Consider the following 21,315-nt stretch of genomic DNA (forward strand, 5'->3'; position numbering starts at 1 on the left):
TTTGGGAGCATGTCCCAAAGTGGCTCAGTGCAAACTTAAAACATTTTTGTCTCAATTTTAGCTTAAAAATCATGGGGGGAAAATCATGGGCAATTTATATTTTTATCCATAATATTTGTACATGGGTATGTGTAGAAAGCATTTTCTGTTCTTCGCTATGTTGTAGTTAGTGCTTGGAGATATAGTAAATAAAAAGTAGCTTTTTGGCTATTTTTGTTTGGCAAAAGATTTTTGGTTCTGAGCAGATGCCCTCATCTTTTTTATATATTGCACATGTACTGTCACAGAATTATCTTAACAGGTCATACTCCTATAAACATAGGGTCATAGTTTACTTATGTGAGGATTAAACAAGGTAGTAGATGAAATCACTTTACAAAGCATAATGGCATAATGTCCCATTTAAATGTGAGGTTTTTTGTTTTCTATCTTAGTTCTCTTTACAACTTTAATCCATTTAGAGTTGAGTCTTATGCCCAAGTGAAAAATTAAATAGGAGAGAGAATGTTAGGATGTGTGGCAAGAGACTACTTGGTTTAGACTTTCTTTGACATGATTAGGATCAGGTACAACAAAGTTATACTAACTGTTGTTATAATTGATGCCCTTGCAGGAGGGAGCACTGGCAGTTGCTGGGTAATTTGAAGACTACTGTGGAGGGTTTGGTGTCAACCAACAGCCCTAACGTCTGGTCCAAGTATGGTGGCCTGGAGCGGCTTTGCAGGGACATGCAGAGCATCCTCTATCATGGGCTCATCCATGACCAGGTATGCAGACCTCTTCTTTTTTGCCAGATTGGCTGAATCACTTGTTGGAAAGAAATAGTTGCATAAAGTTCGTTGGCAGGGAGAAGATGAAGGCCACTGGTCTGTGAGCTCTTGAGGGCAAGACTGTGCCAAAAAAATACATACTTTTTTTGTATCTAGAATATTTCACTTAGTGCCTAATGTATTATACCATAGATGTTAGTGGAATGAATACATTGCTGGGTAGGACAGCAAACCAGCAACAAGAGGTTAGGTCAGTTTATTAGTTTCCTGTTGTTCCTTTAACAAATGACTATAAACTTAATGGTTACAACAACACAAGTTTATTATCTTACAGTTCTTGAGGTCAGAAGTCTGAAATGAGTTTCATTAGGTTGAGACCAAGGTGTCTGCAGGGCTATATACTCTCTCTGGAGGCTCTAGGGGAAATCTGTTTCCTTGCTTTTACCAGCTTCTAGAACTGCATTCCTACATGCTTTGGCTCTTGGCCACTCCTCCATCTTCAGAGCCAGCAGCATAGCATCTTCAAATCTCTCTCTGCTTTCTCATCATCTTCCCTCCCCATGATCTCTCCTGCCTCCCTCCTAAAGGACTCCTGTAATTAATTACATTGGGCCTGCCTGGATCATCCAGGATAATCCTCCCAACTCAAGATCCTTAATTTAATCACATCTGCAAAATCCCTTTTGCCATAAAAGGTAACATTCACAGGTTCTGGGAGGTAGGATGTGGACATTTTGGAGGACCATTTTTAGCCAACCATGGTCAGGAAGCTTTTTCTTCTGAATCTTAGTTTTGGTTTAAAACCATGCTGTTTTTTCAGAGATAGGTAGAATAAAGGAAGAAAAACAGCTAAGGCAAAAATGTGTTCAGTTAGTCTCTGGCTTTCATCCAGGAAATGTTTCTGCACAATGAGAAGGTAAAACTCCATATGCTCAGTTACATTAAATGTACTTTCCTTTGGGAAATCCTTTTGCCTAGAAACTAGTGTGTTCCAATGATAATTAATTGCTTAGGCTTGATGAGATTGGTGTAATTAGGACTAAAATTCCTTTTCTAATACAAAATCAGCAATTCTTCCTCTGATTCTTTGTGGATTAGAGTTTTACCTTATTCCCTAAACTTAGACTTTTGTTATTACTATCTTTACTTCAAATTAGTAATAGGAAGAAAGAATTATGTACTTTCCTGGCAGGAATAGTGAGAATTCATCGTCAAAATACATGTGAAAACTCTAGCAGGTATAGTAGTGACTAGTGAAAACAAGAGGTAAAAAGAAGAGAGGAGGATTAACATGAATAGTTAATGGGTAGTTTGGTTCAAAGTAGAGCCAGGCTGTCTGGGTTCAAATTTCAGCTCCTTCATAAACTAACTGTGTAACCTTGGACAAGATACTTAACCTCTTTGTGCTTTAGTTTCCTCACCAGTAAAATAAGGTAGTATCTATGTACCTCTAGGGTTGTTATGAGGATTAAATGAGTTAATATACGTAAAGCACTTAGAGCATAGTAAGAGCAAGTCAAGTATGTGCTATGATGATTATGAGGAGAAGGACAACGACGAGTCATTGGGATTTTCCTCTTAGCCTCCTAGGACACATGAGAAATATTTACAAAATAATGTATTTTTAGAATATTCTTTGAGCATTACTTTGTAGGCAACTGGTTGATACTTATGAATGGTAGTTTTGATTGTAGCTTAAATTGTTTTTACCATAAACTTCATTGATGTTGAGTTTCTTTTCCTTTATATCCTCAAATACTCTAATAAGTTTGGAAGTTTGAAAATAAGTGGAATGCGATAATACTTAATGGTTTTTGCTTTATCTTGGACAGTTATTGTATTTGTAGTATTTTAAATAAGATTTGGTTTCTGGATAAAATTGTCAAGTGAGTCATTGGGGTTTGGTATCCTCCTACTTTTTAAATATCAAACCTCACAAATACATGCATAATTGCATGTTCTAAAACAGTGTCGTCCCCAACCTTTTTGGCACCAGGGTGTTTTCAAGGAAGATAGTTTTTCCATGAATCAGGGAGGGGAGCATGGTTTCGGGATGATTCAAGTGCATTACATTATTGTGCACTTTATTTCTATTATTATTACATTGTAATATGTAATGAAATAATTATACAATTCAGCATAGGTTGGGGATCCCTGTTCTAAAACATTCATGTCCTCCCATATCAGGGCCTAGTGTTATTTTCTGCAACTCTTGTTCCCTGAGCCAATCTTTTTTTTTTTTTTTTTTTTTTTTTTTTGAGACAGAGTCTCACTCTGTTGCCCAGGCTAGAGTGAGTGCCGTGGCATCAGCCTAGCTCACAGCAACCTCAAACTCCTGAGCTCAAGCGATCCTCCTGTCTCAGCCTCCCGAGTAGCTGGGACTACAGGCATGCGCCACCATGCCCGGCTAATTTTTTCTATATATATTTTTAGCTGTCCATATAATTTCTTTCTATTTTTAGTAGAGGTGGGGTCTCGCTCTTGCTCAGGCTGGTCTCGAACTCCTGAGCTCAAACGATCCGCCCACCTCGGCCTCCCAGAGTGCTAGGATTACAGGCGTGAGCCACCGCGCCCGGCCCCTGAGCCAATCTTTTATTTCTTTTTTATCAGAATTTGTTCTCTGCTAGTAGTCACATTTTAAAAAATCTAATCAACTAATTGACATTAAAGTATTCATACTTGATAGGATTTAATGTGTTGCCTTGCCTTCTAGAAATAGGTATGTATTACCTCTGAACAGTGTCTTTAAACCTGTGTTCCTTCCCTGATCATCTCCTAAATACAAATCTGGGAACGACACCAATTGGACATCAGACTGAGGTGGGGGGTGGGGGAGGGGATGGGGGTATGCCTACACAATGAGTGCATTGCGCACTGTTTGGGGAGTGGTAACACTTGAAGGTGCTGACTCGGGAAAGGGGGGGTGGGGAAAAAATATGAAACTATTGTTTTTAACTTGCACTGTTCACTTAATAATTTATCATGAATAAAAAAAAAAATCAAAAAAAAAAAAAAGATATAGAGAAAAAAAAGGAAAAAAATAAACCTGTGTTCCTGTTGGATATTTTCAGAGTTCAGTGAAAAGATGGCTTAGGTTAGATTTTTTTCTATTCAGAGTAAGTTCTGAAGGTGAGACCCTCTCAAAGAATTTTAAAGATAGAAAAAAAATTCTGCTTTAAAGAGCTGAATTCTTAATGGTCATCATTTTAAAAACACCATTCTAGGAATTTGGAAGCAACATTGTGACAGAAATCTTTGAAATCAAACAGAACCTAGATCAGAATCCAGACTCACTGCTCAAGTCCTTGGGAAATAAAGTGACATAGTAGTTAAAATTATGGACTTTTAAGTTAAACCGCTCACATTTTAACCTCAGCTTTACCATTAACTGTGTGGGTAAGTTACATAACTCTTTGTGCTTCTGTTTCCTCATTTGTGAGATGAGATAACACTGCTACCCACCTCCTACGGTTGCTGTGAGAATTAGATGAAAAGTATTAGAAAACATAGTTGTCAGTCAATCTATTAGGTAATATTAATTTTTTTGAACTTTGCTCTTCTCATATATAAAAATAAGGATAATAGTATTTATTTCATAAAATAAATCTTGATGAAAAATTAAATGAAATTACATACAAATTTGCCACTGTTTGTGGCACATAAGATGTAATTAATAAATTTTTTTTTTTTTTTAGTTTCTAATTACATATAGTCCTATGGAAAATAATAATTAAGAACATTGGAATTTGCAAAACAAATAAGTTGATCCACCGAAATCTGATTTCTGCCCTTACCACTGGTGATCTTGCACAGCATTTTAAGTAAAATGATGTCCATGTTACCAAATCCAATGAACATTTCTCATTTGAACATGATCTTGTGTTCAGCACTGTTTTGTTTTGTTTTGTTTTGTTTTTTTGAGACAGAGTCTCACTCTGTTGCCCAGGCTAGAGTGCTGTGGTGTCAGCCCAGCTCACAGCAACCTCAAACTCCTGGGCTCAAGCGATCCTCCTGCCTCAGCCTCCCAAGTAGCTGGGACTATAGGCATGTGCCACCACGCCCGGCTAATTTTTTCTGTATATACTTTTAGCTGTCCAAATCATTTCTTTCTATTTTTTTAGTAGAGATGGGGTCTCGCTCTTGCTCAGGCTGGTCTCGAACTCCTGACCTCGAGCGATCCTCCCACTTCGGCCTCCCAGAGTGCTAGGATTACAGGCATGAGCCACCGTGCCCGGCCCAGCACTGTTGACCATCATCATTCCTTGACTTGTATAACATTATTTTCTGATGCCACAGAAACATTGGCCTACCTCTGTAACCACTTCTCAGTTTCTTTCTCTGGAATTTCCTCCTCCTGGAATTTGTTTTGTTTTGTTTTGTTTTTTGACAGGGTCTCACTCTGTCACTCAGGCTAGAGTACAATGGCATGATCATAGCTCCCTGCAACCTCAAACTCTTGGGCTCAAGTAATCCTGCCTCAGCCCTCCCGAGTAGCTAGGACTACAGGTATGCACCACTATACCCAGCTAATTTTTAAATTTTTTTTGTATAGATGGGGACTTGCTATGTTGCCCAGGCTGGTCTCAAATTCCTGGTCTCAAGCAGTCCTCCTGCCTTGGCATCCCAAAGTACTGGGATTACAGGTGTGAGCTATTGCACTTGGCTGTCTTGAAATTGTTTTTAAGTGGGGTTCTGCATTTGTCCTTATCTCTTCTTACTCAATATTTTCTTGAAGCAATCTCATCCACTTGCATTGCATTAAATATCACCCATACACTGATGACCCTCAGCTCAGACATCTCTGCTGAACTCTAGATCCAGAAGACTAGCTGTCTCCTATACATTATCATCTGGCTATCTGTCCTACAGGCCCAAGCACAACATGACCAAAACTAAATTTATTTTCTCTCATGAGTTTGCCCTTCCTCTTGGTATTCTTTACACTAATTTGTGGCATTGACCTACTCAGCCAGAAACTTGGGAGTCATGCCAACATGTTTTACAAAAACTCAATGTAGGTTTCCCAGGCTGTTGACCAAAATAGCTACCAGATTAGTGGTACTGCCACTTAGTGGTTCAAGTTCTTGTGTGATGATAGCAAATGTGTTCTTTTCTTAGCCCTATTACTAAAATTACATTGTCATCTAGAGTAATCACTTACCCATATTACAAGACAGTTACACCATCTTTGCCAGAAAAAAAATGTGAATGAAGTCAATGAGATTCTCAAATGAAAGATGCTTGGTAAATGCAAAACACTATTAACATATCTTGTTATAGTCATTAAAAGTGGTAATATCTGTGAAGGCACCAGGTCTTCAGAATTAAAAATATCAAAGCATATGATCACTTGCAAAAAAAACAGTAGTGTGAATAAGTGGAAACAGGGCAAACCACGCAAATGTGTCATATGTACACACACACTTAGCAACTGCAGGCTCTAATTGGAAGAATCAAAAACAGAAGATCCATACCGATTTCATTGTTGCTCTATTCTGCCTTGTAAAGATCTAAGAATTAAAGTCTGTGTCAAGGCTGGGCGCGGTGGCTCACGCCTGTAATCCTAGCACTCTCGGAGGCTGAGGTGAGCGGATCATTTGAGCTCAGGAGTTCGAGACCAGCCTGAGCAAGAGCGAGACCCTGTCTCTACTGAAATAAATAGAAAGAAATTAGCTGGGCAACTAAAAAAAAAAAAAATATATATATATATATATATATATATATATATAAAAAATTACCCGGGCATGGTGGCACATGCCTATAGTCCCAGCTACTCGGGAGGCTGAGGCAGTAGGATCGTTTGAGCCCAGGAGTTTGAGGTTGCTGTGAGCTAGGCTGACGCCACAGCATGCTAGCCCGGGCAACACAGTGAGACTCTGTCTGAAAAAAAAAAAAAAAGTCTGTGTCAAGAATTTATCATTCTTTTTCATTTCCTCCTTAAAGATTAAGGCTTTCAAAGATCTTGGGCTGCTGTGTCATTAGGAAGCTATTCTGGGCGTTGTGCTCTTGGCGGGGTGGGGAAGGGATATAATGATTCATGTTGGTCTTATCTGCTCTGTGCTTTCAAAAGGATGTGTATGGAATGTGAGTTGAATTTTTAAAAAATCGTTTGAAGCCTTAGGAGAGCTATAACAGCATGACCATATTCTTAGAGGGATCTCATTTTTCTTGACAGCCTGCATCTGGGCTGCTTTTTAGGCCTTCCATAAGGCAAGGCATGTTTGATAACCTTTCTTCTGCTTAGAAGTGTGGAGAAATTCAGTTCCTGAGATTGCTCAACTAAATAGAAGTGAAAGGATTCCTCCCTTCTCCACTGTCGGGAAGAAACTTGTTCTTGGCAACACATATAGCCCAATTTTAAAAAGAACAATAATAAGGAAAAAGAACTCTGTGTTTCCGGAATATATAAGTAATATGCTTTTATTTGTTGAAAATTCAGAAAATACCAAAAAGACTTTAGAAGAAAGTTAATATCACCAATAGTCTCAACACCAAGTAATAACAACCACCTTTAACATTTTGGTAATTTTTTTCTATGGATTTATGTATTTTTTAAAATATTAAGATTGTACTATATATATATATCACTTTGTAACTTGCTTTAAAAATATTTAATTTTTAAATAGACAATACATTTTACATGGTTAAAAAATCAAAAAGTAGAAAACTGTAAACAATGAAAAGTCTTGTGCCCTTCTGATCCCATAGGTAACTACTGTTTACTAGTTTCCTTCCAGAGAATTTTTATGATTATAAAAGCCAATATGAATAACTGTCTTTGCTATACCTCCTGGCCATGTGAGCATCCCGTACTCTCTTCTGCACCTTGCCTTTTTCACTGAATATGTCTTGTAATTCATCTCAAATCGTTACAGAGCTTCTCGATCCTTTTTTATAGCTATCATTTTATAATATTTCGTTGTATGTATGTACCATAATTTATTTAGCCAATCCCCTGGTGAGGATATTTAGATTGTTTCTAATCATTGACTATTAGTAGTAGTGCCTCTCTATATAAATAATTTTCGCCTTTACAATAGGATAAATTCCTAGAATTCTTAAAAGGGTATGTGCATTTGAATTTTGATAACTGTTGCTAAATTGCCCTCCAGGAAGTTATGTATATCTATACCATTGCTAGCTATGTATAAGAGTATCAGATTCCCCATACCCTTGCCAATACAGAGTATTATTAAACTTTTTGAACTTTGCCAATACGATAGGTAAAAAGTTACATTTCTCTTACAATGAAAGGATGTTTATAAGAGTCATTAAATTTTTTCTTTGTGAACTTTTTCCTATTTTATTACCTTTCTCCTTAGAGTTTTAGCCTTTTCCTACTGATTTATTGAGCCTCTTTATTTATTAACAGAATTAGTCCATTGTCTGTTTTGGGAGTTGCAAATATTTTTTCCTAGTGCGTTTGTTGACATTTCTTATGGTGGCTTTTACTCTGCCAAAATATCTGGTTTTTAATAAGTCAAATTAATCATTTTTCTTATGATTTCTAGGCTTTGTGTGATGCTTACACAGGGCTTCTCTACTCTGTGATTATTAAAAAAGTTTTCCCATGGTTTCTTCCATTACTTTTATGACTTAATTTTTAATTTTTTTTTTTTTTCGAAGAGTCACTTGGACAGCATTAATTTTTAATTTTTTTAATTTTTTTTTTTTTTTTTTGAGACAGAGTCTTGCTCTGTTGCCTGGGCTAGAGTGCCGTGGCATTAGCCTAGCTCACAGCAACCTCAAACTCTTGGGTTCAAGCCGTCCTCCTGCTTCAGCCTTCCAAGTAGCTGAGACTACAGGCACATGCCACCATGACTGGCTGATTTTTCTGATTTTTGTAGAGACGGGGTCTTACTGTTGCTCAGGCTGGTCTTGAACTCCTAGCTTCAAGCAATCCTCCTTATTCGGCCTCCCAAAGTGCTCGGTTTACAGGCATGAGGCACCTCAGCCGGCCCTATATTTTTTTAATGATTTATATTTCAGTTTTAATTTCTGCCCAATAGTCTCAGGAAGGATTGTGAAAAACAACAATTGGGTTTTCATGGTATAAACATTTTGCTGTCATGTTCAGGCTTATTCCATTTTAACTAGGACTAAGCATTTCTTTGACTCTAATACAGTCCTTTCCTGATCCGGATGGCATGGGAAAAGTGGATGTTTCCTTATTTGATTTTGCTTATAACACGAACTAAAGACATCTATCTCTGGCTTTTAACAAATAACCCTTCACCAGTTTTAAGAATTACCTTTTAGGAAACAGAATAGTAGAGAGAAAGGGGTAGAAAACAATTATTATTTTTACTGTGTGCCTTCTATATTGTATGCATATATTACCTGTTCAAAAGAATGATTAAAATAATTTTTAACAATTATTTTTTAAAATAATTGTTTAATTTGATTGCTGCTGAGAACCTTTGTTGAAGCAAGGGAAGGTTGTGCTCTTTTTTCTCTCTTTGAATGTCAACACTAGATTTGGTCCAAAATGGTAGTGATTTGCTCACTTTATGTGTTCCCTCAGCAGATGTGCTGCCGCCAGACTGATTACTGGCAATTTGTGAAAGATATCCGGTGGCTCAGTCCCCATTCAGCTCTTCATGTGGAGAAGGTAAGAATGAAAGGACAGCTGGTATGCTACGGGGTAGCTGCATTTCTTTATTGCTTGTTCTGTCAGAAGAGTCTCCTAGGGTAGAAGGATATAGAGTATGTCAAGTTTCCTCTTAACTGAGAAAAAGAAGTTATCCCTGTAAGCCTGACTTGGAGGAGAGGATTATTTACATTTAAAAAAATAAACCTTGCAAACCCACTGATCCAGGCCACTTTCTCTCCTCTTAGGAAGGGATGAAAAAAATTTTGTTGTCTTCAAAAAATCTGTATATATGGGACCAGGGTGAAGCTTTTCAAAATCCAGGGCAAATGACAAGAGGTTCCCTAAAGTAGTAGAGAACATGGGACTTATATGTCGATGACTGTTCAAGAAGAAGAGGATGTACCAACTAGAAAGAAATGTAAGGTTTCTGGAGGCCAGTATCAGATGGAGCCAAGTACATTCCTAACAGCTTTGGCTACCATCGTAGCACTTTATTTTCCTGTCCTCTCAGCTCAATCAGGGAAACATAGCTTAAGGAAGTTAGGTGACTTGGCCAAAGTTATATAGCTAGTTCAGAACAATCACTGCCAATTTTATGTATGTATTTATTTAGCTCTTTATTATGGGAAATTTCAAATATATATAAAATTAATAACACTCCATATACAACAGGAAAAATTATATCTTTAATTAAAAATGGCATGGTCTTGAAAAAAAAAATACTGAAATGAACTGTGAAATGTCCAGCTGATCTTCAATACTTGTCAGTACACGACCAGTCTTGTTGCATGTATATCCCATTGCCAGATTCATTGCTGAGATGATGTCCGGAAAAGTAACTTGTTTTTAAATGATTAGGGAACCAAATCACAGGGTGTCATACTGGCCTTTTTTGTGAGAAAAGGCCAGAGCCCACTGATTTTCTGATACAGATTTTCTTTGTCCTTCTCACTTTATTTTACCCACCAAACCTCACTCCAACATCCTTTTCTAAAATATGAGCTGTAGTCATTTCCTCTTAGAAGCCGCCTGAAATTGCCATCCATGCATTTTTTGCACTGATCCTGGGCTATGAGACCTTACTGTTTTTTTTTTTTTTTTTTTTTTTTTGAGACAGAGTGTCGCTTTGTTGACCAGGCTAGAGTGAGTGCCATGGCATCAGCCTAGCTCACAGCAACCTCAAACTCCTGGGCTCAAGCAATCCTACTGCCTCAGCCTCCCAAGTAGCTGGGACTACAGGCATGCACCACCATGCCCGGCTAATTTTTTCTATATATATATTTTAGTTGTCCATATAATTTCTTTCTATTTTTAGTAGAGACGGGGTCTCGCTCTTGCTCAGGCTGGTCTCGAACTCTTGACCTCGAGTGATCCACCCGCCTCGGCCTCCCAGAGTGCTAGGATTACAGGCGTGAGCCACCACGCCCGGCCTGAGACCTTACTGTTATTATAGAAACAGCCAAATATGAGAAGTTTCCAAACAGAGAGTGCTGTGGCTAGAACCAAAAGGAAGTACTCAGATGGCTTCCTTTTGGGGGAGAATATTTGGTGACATTTTTTGTAGGTCCTTTCTTCCATGTTTTTGTTGCATTCTTTCTGGAGGCTACCTAAAATAGAGGACTCTGAGAGAAGCCAAGAGGTCAAGTTCATCCGTTCTCTGAATATCCCAGAACAGATTCCTTCTTGGAGTTAGAACATAAAGAGCCCGATGTAGCAGCTTTGTCCTCTCCTGGCGCTGCATGTCAGGTTTTAACTGCTTAGTCCCTCACCAGTGGCCCAGTTCAGCATTGAAGCCATTAATTCTTTACTTTGTTTTCTTTCTCCAGTATCCTCGAGGTGCCAGGTGGAGGAAAGTACCTCTGAGTGCCTTTACTTACGTGCCTTAATTTAGTTCTTAGGTCATTAGGTCTCAATCTTGCTGTATCTTCCAGGATGTATGGTTTTTTTTTGTTTGTTTTTTGTTTTTTTTGAGACAGTCTCACTTTGTTGCCTGGGCTAGAGTGAGTGCCATGGCGTCAGCCTAGCTCACAGCAACCTCAAACACCTAGGCTTAAGCAATCCTTCTGCCTCAGCCTCCTGAGTAGCTGGGACTATAGACATGCGCCACCATGCCCGGCTAATTTTTGTCTCTATATATTTTAGTTGGCCAGATAATTTCTTTCTATTTTTAGTAGAGATGGGGTCTCGGTCTTGCTCAGGCTGGTCTCGAACTCCTGATCTCCAGCGATCCTGCCTGCCTCGGCCTCCCAGAGTGCTAGGATTATAGGCATGAGCCACCGTGCCCGGCCCAGGATGTATGTTTTGACTCATGTTTGTTTGCCTCCCAGTTCATCAACTTACATGAGAATGGCCAGAGCAGTGCTGATGGTGTGAGTGAGCGTGCCGTGGCAGAACTGTGGCTGCAGCACAGCTTGCAGTGCCACTGCCTCTCAGCCCAGCTGCGACCTCTGCTCGGGGATAGACAGTATATCAGAAAATTCTACACAGGTAGGTAGGGGCCACGTAGTCAGGACTGTTGCTTATACTTCCTCATTCTCTTATACCTCACTATTGCTTTATAGAAATATCCCTCTAACCTCAGCGCCTCATTTTTCATTTGATGCCATAGGGATTCGACTCAGAAACACATATCCAGTCTTGTCTCTCACCTCCCATGTAAAACACAATCAAACTTTATGCTAAGGTATTCCCCTACTCCCATACACACAAACCAATAAGAATACTGCCATTTACTGAGAGTTTCCTATGTGCCAATCACTGTTATACTATCTACACTTCACAACAGCCCTGAGAGTTGGGCATCTAACTCTCTGTTTTCCAATCAGAGACAAAACTCCCTGTTTTCCAATCAGAGACAAAGCTAAAGGAGGTTTGTGACTTGGCCCAAATCACTGAAGCTAGGATTCAAATTTGGATTGTTCTAACTTTGATGCCTCTTGCCTTGGCCCCTTTGCTATACGAGCCTCTTCTGTACTTCCCGATTTCCTTTCACTCCAGTGGTATGATTCTCCCCAATTTATTTTTATTTTATTCCTCTCTCACCGAGCTTCTCCTAAGGCCATATAGGGAGGCTAAAGATCTCCCTATTGAGTTCCATCACCATGGTAGTTTTTCTCTCCCCAGATACTGCTTTCCTGCTAAGTGACGCCCACGTCACGGCCATGCTCCAATGCCTGGAAGCAGTGGAACAGAACAATCCCCGCCTCCTGGCTCAGATTGATGCATCTATGGTAAAGGGGGCAAGGAATTATCTGTGTCTATGCTGGGCCCCTGGACCTCACCGTGATGTAACCGTCTATAGCAAACCACTTCTTCACTTAGGCAATTGTGAGCTGAAAGTCTGTCATTTTAAAAAATGCATGGAGAGAAGGGGAAGTACTATTAAGTACCTGTTGAAGTAAAAGGTCTAAGCTTATATCTATTTGCTGGGAATGAGGGTATGTTTTTTAAACCCCTGGGATCCTTAGTCTGAGTAAGTATCTCAAGGCTTGACAGAGAGCTGGGGAGGGATGGTTCTGAATCAGGAGTAGGGTTTAATGTCAGACCTAATGGCTTAGTGTTACATGGAATCTTTTTTTTCTTTGATATAAAGAAAATTTTGTTGCCTGTGATTAAATCACATCATCATAATACTCAAGTCAGTGCTTCAGCTAGAATGCAGTTGAAGTCCCTACTCCTTTTAAAGGGGGATCTCCTCTCTCCTGGTTCTTTTAATTTTGATTATTGGTTACTACCCATTCAATACTTTCTATGTGCCAGGCATGGTGCTGTCTATGTATAATTCATGCATTATCTCATTTAATGCTCACAACTCTGAGGTTTGCATTAATCTGATTTTATAAAGGAGGTCATTGAGGCACAGAGTAGATAAGTCACTTGTCCAAAGTTTGGACCAAATAGCTTATAAGTATCAGGGCCCGGATTTGAACCTGGGCCTATATGGCTTCTGATTCCACATGCATAATCTTAAGCACTTTGTTGTGCTGCCTGCATGATAAAGCACTCCGGGTTTGATCACCTGGAAGGATTCTAGTGCAGAAGCTGTGATATATAACAGGACCTCAAGGTTTCAAATTTATAAGCTGTCTGCTATAGTAGAGGGTAATTGCGCTGTATCTATAAGCTATAGCTAAAGTCCACGCCTGCTGCCAAAGGCCAGCTTCCACCAGCATTTCTGAAGTAAATGAGTGCCCCTCCTCTGAAACCCTTTATCTTTGACTGTGACACATTTTGTTTTGTTTTGTTTAGTTCGCCAGAAAGCACGAGAGCCCGCTATTGGTGACAAAGAGCCAGAGCCTGACAGCTCTGCCTGGTTCCACATACACCCCTCCAACCAGCTATGCTCAGCATTCCTACTTCGGGTCCTTCTCTAGCTTGCACCAATCCGTGCCCAACAACAGCTCGGGTATGGGGGCAAGAAGGGGTGGTCATTACATGTATCCCCAGCCATGGAAAGTAGAAGACTTTGTTGGTGCTCACAGGCCGGGAATTGAGCATAGGGTTGGTGCAGTTTGTCAAACTTCCATGTGTTAATAATGGACATCTTAAAAGGTTTATATGGTGACTAGCCTAAGGTAATTCAGTAGAATCATTAAATAACACAGGAAAGAGAAATTAGATTTCCCTGGGTTTCTAATCTACATTGCCAAGAAGGCATTTAAATAATAGGTAATATTTATTGATTGCCTGCCACATGTTATGCTCTGTTATAATCAATTTATATGAAAAAATGTATATGTATTTTCTCATTTGATCCTTAAAACAGCCCTATAGGTAGGTATTATTGTTCATTTTCCAGATGAGTGGATACTAATAAGCAATAAAGCCACTGTCTCAAGAGCCCGTACCCTTGACTTAGCTGCTTCTAAATAATTTTTTACTTTATTTGACTTACCTTTTCTGAGGTAACACCATGTGTCCTGGGCATCCAGTAGTAATAAGGAGTTTAGTCCTTAGTTGTGGCCCTTCATGTACGCTGCAGGATTCCAGCTCACCTTTCTCTCCCCTTGTCCTTTCTTTTTATATCCTAGAGAGAAGATCTACTTCCTTTTCACTCTCTGGCCCTCCTCGGAAACCTCAAGAAAGCAAAGGGCACATCTCACCAGCAGAGGATCAAACCATCCAAGCCCCCCTGCTTTCGGTGTCTGCACTAGCCAGGGATTCTCCTTCAACTCCAAATGAGATGAGCTCCAGCACTCTAACCAGCCCCATAGAGGCATCCTGGGTCAGCAGCCAAAATGATTCCCCAAGTGATGCCAGTGAGGGGCCTGAGTACCTGGCCATTGGCAACCTGGACCCCCGAGGCCGGACTGCCAGCTCTCAAAGTCACAGCAGCAATGCCGAGAGCAGCAGCTCCAATTTGTTCTCCTCCAGCAGCTCCCAGAAGCCAGATTCTGCTGCTTCTTCCTTAGGGGACCAGGAGGGAGGTAGGGAGAGCCAGCTGTCCAGTGTCCTTCGCAGGTCCAGCTTCTCAGAGGGGCAGACACTCACTGTCACCAATGGGATGAAGAAGAGCCATATCCGCTCCCATTCAGATACCAACATCGCTTCCAGAGGAGCCCCAGGTAATGATGAGCACCAGCTGCTAGTTAGCAAGGTGGCCCTTGAATTTAGGGTGGAAATGGGGTTTGTTTTTGAGATTTTTTAAGTGGCAGAAAGAGAAGTTATGTTTCTGATGACATGACATCCTGCTTTATAGTGAAAGAGAAAAGTTTGTAATGTAATACTAATACTCGAAATCTCCTGGATTCTTTACTAGTTTCATGGCATCAGAGGATAGTGTGACTCATCACAGTTCAAGTTTTATTTATTTATTGAAGTTTATTGAGGAAGGACAAGATAGGTTTACAGAGCAAGAGGAAGATACAGGTTTATAGAGTAAGAGCAAGATACGTTCACCACAGAATGGCAAATGGGCCTCTTGTAACAAAAAGGTCACCAGTTCAAGTTTAAAATATGTCTCTCAGACTGAGGGAAAATATTAATGAGCTTTAAAAATAATCCCATTAAATTCCTTCTCTCTTCCTGTGATTTCTTAGAAGTTTGATCAGGATGTAATACCAATATGAGAGAAACAAAGTGATATTGGGGTTTTCTTTTCTTTTCTTTTTTTTTTTTTTTTTTTGAGACAGAGTCTCACTCTGTTGCCCGGGCTAGAGTGCCGTGGCGTCAGCCTAGCTCACAGCAACCTCAAACTCCTGGGCTCAAGCGATCCTACTGTCTCAGCCTCCCCAGTAGCTGGGACTACAGGCATACGCCACCATGCCCGGCTAATTTTTTTCTATCTATTTTTAGTTGTCCGGTTAATTTCTTTCTATTTTTTAGTAGAGATGGGGGTCTCACTCTTGCTCAGGCTGGTCTCGAACTCCTGACCTCAAGTGATCCTCCCACCTCGACCTCCCAGAGTGCTAGGATTACAGGCGTGAGCCACCGCGCCCGGCCGATATTAGGGTTTTGTAAATAAAACTAGGGATATAGTGCGTGTGGGGTGGTGTGACCTAGTAACCAAGTAGGTGGGGCTGACTGCTGCATCACTGATGCAGGCTGAGAGGCAGTCAGGTAAGGAGGCCCTGGCCACTGACACGTCCCTCATAGAAGCACCAGCTGATAGCAGGGAGCAGCCTAGACATGGGGAAGGAGGGTTTCATTGCTTTTGCCATCTCCCTGCCATTGTTTTCCCTGGGTTTTTGGTATCTGGCAGGCTTTGGTTGAGTTTCATTTGTAGTAGAATCTCTCTAACAGCAAGTATAACGTGGACCTTTGTGCTCAAAGCCATTCTGGGTCAGGAAAGCCACAGAAATAAAATATTAAAAATTCAATAAGACTGAAAAAAAAAAAGGATTTCTTTTAGCACAGCTGCCATTGCTTTCTCTTTGTAATTTCTAGAAAGGTGAGAGCTAAGGTCCTCATTTGAAACCTTCTGAATGACAAACTGTTGTTTCTGTTTTCCCTCAAGCATGTGATTTGACTTACTGGAACTCTTTAGGAGAAAAATCTCCAAATCAAAGCCTGTCTTCCCACTAGCTTTCTTAGATGTGAAGAGTGCTTGGGTTAGATCCTCACTTCACATCTGCTGCTGCAGGCCTGGTATCTACTATACTCTATGCCACTGGCCTTTGAGCATGTGTAACTTCCCTGCCCCCATTCTTGAATCCATGTGGATTCCAAAAACCACAGTAACCTGCATTGGAACAGGGAGCCAAGGAAAACCCGTGCAGAAGGGTGCGAGGAGGTATGGTTGATGTATAGCTTCTCGTACAAGTCATCCCTCCTTCAGCACTGGGATTCCCTCTGAGGAATTACATACCAACTTCTGCTAGGTAAAATGTAGGACACTCTTTTTTTTTTCTTTCTCTCTATTCTTGTTTGCTCTGTCTGGACTCTCTTCTGCGCCTGTCTGCCTACCTACAGGAGGCCCCAGGAATATCACCATTATAGTTGAAGATCCCATTGCAGGTTTGGGAGTTGGTCTTCCACCTCCTCTTCCTTCTGCTCCTCTGTGACCATGTTGCTTAGTTCAGAACCTCCTTTTCCAGTCTGGTGTCAAATCAAGTCTGGCTAGTCTGGTCCTGTTGTGATGCTTGGACCTGTCTATAAAATGTCACCAATATTCATGTGATATGTTTTCTGCCTACAACTTCCAGATGCCTCCTTTAGTCTCCCAGTAGCTTCTGGGAGGCAGAGTCAAGACTTACCAATTCAGTTTTTCCCGAAGGTGAAACTGAGGCCTGCTGTTTGTCTAAGGCATCATGATGAATCAGTGGCAGAATTCTTCTTAAGACTACTTCCTATGGGTTACTTTATTTTCCTTGAATTAACACCAGATTATATTTTATCCCCTTTCTGTGGTCTTGGATATGCTTGCATGCTTTTTGCCTCCCCTAGAGTTCCCTGTTGCCTTTTTCTTTCACCTGTCTTCATTACCCTATAAGTTCCTGCACCTCATTCCATCCATTGCACAGGATTTTTCTAGCGACTTAAGTCTGTTTCCTTGGTTTTCATGCTGGTGTTCAAACCGAGTCTTCTGTTCCTTTCTGGGTAGCAGAATTCATGGAGATATTAACACTAGAATGTGTCTGCAGGACAGAATGGTAAGGGAGGACTGAAAACCATGGCCTCCTTGTAATGGGTGAAGTCACTGGATGTGTTAGCTTGGAATAGAGAAGGTTAAAGAGGAATAAAGTCTATAGGATCATTATTTGAAGAGAATTGTTGTTCTTGAGATGAGAAATTTTAAGAAGGCAGATATCAAGTGAGTGTAAGGAAATTTTAAGAATTAATCGAATGGGCAGCATCAGGAGGTAGTGATCTCAGTAAGTAAAGGCTGAATGGCCACCTGTTGTAAAGAAGTAAGGTCATGGTGTTGGAGTTTGTGTTGTGTGCTAGTTTGGGGATCTCAAAGGTCCCTTGCAAGTCATGTTTTTTACCAAGGCATCATGGTGACTGCTTGTTTGTCCTCAGTTTAGTAGTGAGGAGCAGAGCCCACTGCCAGGGCCACCAGAAGTCTTTGAGGCCCAAGAACACAAAATTATCTCTTACCACGTAGTAGCATTTTTTTGAGAGAGGAGCAGCTGACAGGTTGGCAATTTCAGGGAAATGGGTCAGATCCAGTTCAATCATTCATTCTCCCATAGCATCCCACTCATTTCTCAAGCACCCATTTGCTTTTCAACCTGCTCTTTCCTCTGTGGTACTGGAAATTTTGTGTTTCCTTTTGAAGAACATGTTTCTCATTTCCTACAAACCCTGCCTGCTGCTGTTCTCCGCTTGCAACTCTCACTGATCCTGTTACTCCTATTGCTAGGCACCTGCTGTTCTGCCAGCTTTCTCTTAAAACCTCTCCCTTCCTTCTCCAGTAAGGATGGGCCCACAGCCCTGTGACTGAGTCCTTTGGTTACAAGGCCCTCTTCTTTGGCTTTTCCAGCATTGCTTTGATGCTTCTTTAAAGGACATTACTGGATTTTATTTTGTTTCCTTAGTGAATGTAAACCTTCTGATATTTTTATTATTATTATTATTATTTTTGGATGGGGTCTTGCTGTGATGCCGAGGCTGGTCTCAAACTCTTGGGCTCAAGCAATTCTTCTGCCTTAGCCTCCTCCAAGTCCTTCTGATATTATTTTAAAACCTAGTATGAAGGTATCAGAAAAGTTTCAATGTGCTTGTCTTTGTTTTATCATCTGAAGATTGTTTTCTAAATTGGTTTGTCTGGAGGATAGAAATTGGCTGATATTCCTATAATGTATGGTTGAAAGATGGAAGAAAAGAGAAATGAATTCATGAATCCATTTTGATTTGATTCTTTTTCATCTTTGTGTTGCCCCATTCTGGATCATTTTTCCTCTTTTCCACTGAGAATGTGCTGACTTTGTATCTCCTTTCCTCCATGTGTTCCTGTATTCTTGGCTGTTCTCTGTTGGTGTGCCACCCTTCTCCTGTTTGGGAGGGCTTTGGGAATGAGTGCAGTTAAATGTTGAAACTCCAAAGTTGGGAATGTATCTGTTGCTCACTTCGTATGTGTGTTTTTACTCCCTGGTGGTCACTATCACTAGAATCCTGCAGTGATAAGTCGAAGTTGAAAGGCCCCTTGTCTGGTCAAAGCAGTGAAGGCAGCACACCCAGCTCTCTGTACATGGAGTATGGTAAGTGAGTACTAGGAAGGCCAGGGCTAAAATTGTATCTTTTTTCTGCTCTCTCCTTGTGCCTGCTAAGCTATAAGCTTTGGGGTTCATCTCAGCTCTGTGGAGGGTACGCACTGTACAATCTCACCCACCCTTTTGTCATTTTCAATCCCTGTGTTAGAAATCACACCTCCCTGCCATTTCTCTTGCTCCTCTCTGACTTAGGGGTCCCACCCTGTCTTACACTCTGGGTGTTATCACCGTGTGTCAATTGATCCAGATGGAATGGCTCTTTGAGTGGGTGAGAGGGACCTTGAAAAGAAGCCCTGGAACGTCTGGGCTTAATTACCAGAAGACAAGCTCTACATGGAAATCAGGCACAGGAGGAAGCCATTTGTGTCCTTTTCTCACTGTCAGTATGGGGTTTTTAAAATTTATTTCACTTTTTCTTTTTTGTGGGGTAGGAGGGAAAGTATGTTGTCTTTAAATTTAGATGGTAAAAGGATTGTCTCCAGGCTCTATTTATTCCACCATTCTCCAACCAAGAGGTTTATTGCTTTGGGATTCTAAGAGTCTGAATAATTCCTTTAGAAGGTAGACATCTTCTTTTCAACCTCTAATTCCCTGTTACCTGGGAAGACTCGGGAACATCTTTAGTAACAAATCTTCAGACTTCTCAAAGAAGTTTGGCTGTTACAGATTTGCATTTCAAGTCAAAGTTTTTTATATCCATATTCCATTTTCCCATAGAGGGTGGTCAGTACCAGTGCTCAGGGGAAGGCATGTTCCGAAGACCATCAGAAGGACAGTCACTCATCAGCTACCTCTCTGAGCAAGACTTTGGCAGCTGTGCAGACCTGGAAAAGGTGAGGAATCTAAGGGGCTGAAGAGCTCATGAGTTAGGACATCTGGCCTGAGGGTCTGTGGTGCCATTTGTCCTAATGAAATTTTGGGTACACAGCAGTGACATGAGTATAGACTATATAGTAAAGATAAGTTCACAGTGAATATGAGCTCAGCAAGTTCTATTTCCGGGGAACTTTTCAGGAAGTATGTACTCCTTGTTGAGTCTAAAATATTATCGATTTTATCTTAAAAGCCAACCTAGGCAGAGAAACCTTGAATTTTTGCCCCATGATTGTTGTTCCCTTGACCCTGGAACTTTAGGTAAATACTGTTTCCTGAACCAACACCTATATTTTGTTCCAAGGCTCAGATATATATTATAATAAATAACATCCGTGTAGCATTTTATAGCTTACAAAGCACTTTTATCTTGAGACATAGCATTTACCTTAATACTTCACATACAGGCATATGACTTTGGGAAAGAGCCTGATGGAAATCCTGGGCTCCTTCTCTGCCATATTTTTATGTAGAAAGTGGGACAGGAGGGGACAGGCTTGGCCAGACAAGAGAGCAAAGAGAATCTGGAACAAGTTTTCTGGCCATCAGCTTTCCTTATAGTAAAAATGTATACTTCCCCTGGGTGTCTTCAATAAAAGCGGTACGTATCTTGGAAGCTATACTTTCTAACATTATAATCAGTGAGGCATTCAATATTCTAACCCCTTGCCAAGCAACTTCTTTGGTTCTCTCCTTCCCCTAGGAGAATGCCCACTTCAGCATCTCAGAGTCCTTGATTGCTGCCATTGAGCTAATGAAATGTAATATGATGAGCCAGTGCCTAGAAGAGGAGGAAGTAGAGGAGGAAGACAGTGATAGAGAAATCCAGGAGCTGAAGCAGAAGATCCGCCTTCGGCGCCAACAGATCCGAACCAAGAATATGTTCCCCATATACCAGGAGACTGATCATGGAAGTGAGTGAGGCCTATGACCACCTCTGTTCCCACATTTTTAAGGCTTCAGGATAAGGCTTGGTGCCTTGTGGGTTTTCATTTTGATTTTTATTTGGGATATTATACCCAAACCAAGGGTTCCTCTACTGTCAGGAAGATAATTCTATGTTGTTCTGGTTTTTTCCTATCATGCTAGGAATACTCATCCTAGAGTTTGTCCATTTCCTACATCAGAAATACCTCCCTTTCAAAATAGGTTTCTTTTTTTTTTTCTTTTGAGATAGGGTCTTGCTAAGTTGCCCAGGCTGGTCTCGAGCTACTGGGCTCAAGTGACCCTCCTGCCTCAGTTTCCTGAGTTCCTGATTCCTGGGATTACAGGCACATGCTACCAGGCCTAACTTCAAAATAGGTTTCTGATTTGAAGAGAACTAAGAACCCTGGTCCCAGATTTGCTTCCCAGATAGTAGTACCTTCTGTTTACTTAAAACTTTCTAAAGGGATAAACCAGCAAGAAGTGCTAGTTTCCACTTCAA

General features: G+C 40.6%; 1 protein-coding gene across 4 annotated transcripts in view; it reads left to right on the top strand.

Moving 5' to 3' along the window:
• Window positions 1-695: 695 nt before the first annotated feature.
• RUBCN (rubicon autophagy regulator) overlaps window positions 696-21,315 on the top strand; it is a 37,894-nt gene continuing 17,274 nt past the window's right edge. Inside the window, exons 1-10 of one of the 4 annotated variants that reach the window (XM_069475151.1) lie at window positions 696-767; window positions 9,298-9,381; window positions 11,691-11,850; window positions 12,487-12,593; window positions 13,612-13,768; window positions 14,394-14,927; window positions 16,774-16,818; window positions 18,915-19,004; window positions 19,734-19,849; window positions 20,593-20,803. In XM_069475151.1, coding sequence (XP_069331252.1) covers window positions 729-767; window positions 9,298-9,381; window positions 11,691-11,850; window positions 12,487-12,593; window positions 13,612-13,768; window positions 14,394-14,927; window positions 16,774-16,818; window positions 18,915-19,004; window positions 19,734-19,849; window positions 20,593-20,803 — 1,543 coding nt within the window. In that variant the 5' untranslated portion in view covers window positions 696-728. The remainder of the gene's footprint in view (window positions 768-9,297; window positions 9,382-11,690; window positions 11,851-12,486; window positions 12,594-13,611; window positions 13,769-14,393; window positions 14,928-16,773; window positions 16,819-18,914; window positions 19,005-19,733; window positions 19,850-20,592; window positions 20,804-21,315) is intronic. The other 3 variants (XM_069475154.1, XM_069475152.1, XM_069475153.1) reach the window with 3 other exon arrangements.

Source organism: Eulemur rufifrons, chromosome 7, assembly GCF_041146395.1.
Source record: "Eulemur rufifrons isolate Redbay chromosome 7, OSU_ERuf_1, whole genome shotgun sequence".
Lineage (NCBI taxonomy): Eukaryota > Metazoa > Chordata > Mammalia > Primates > Lemuridae > Eulemur > Eulemur rufifrons.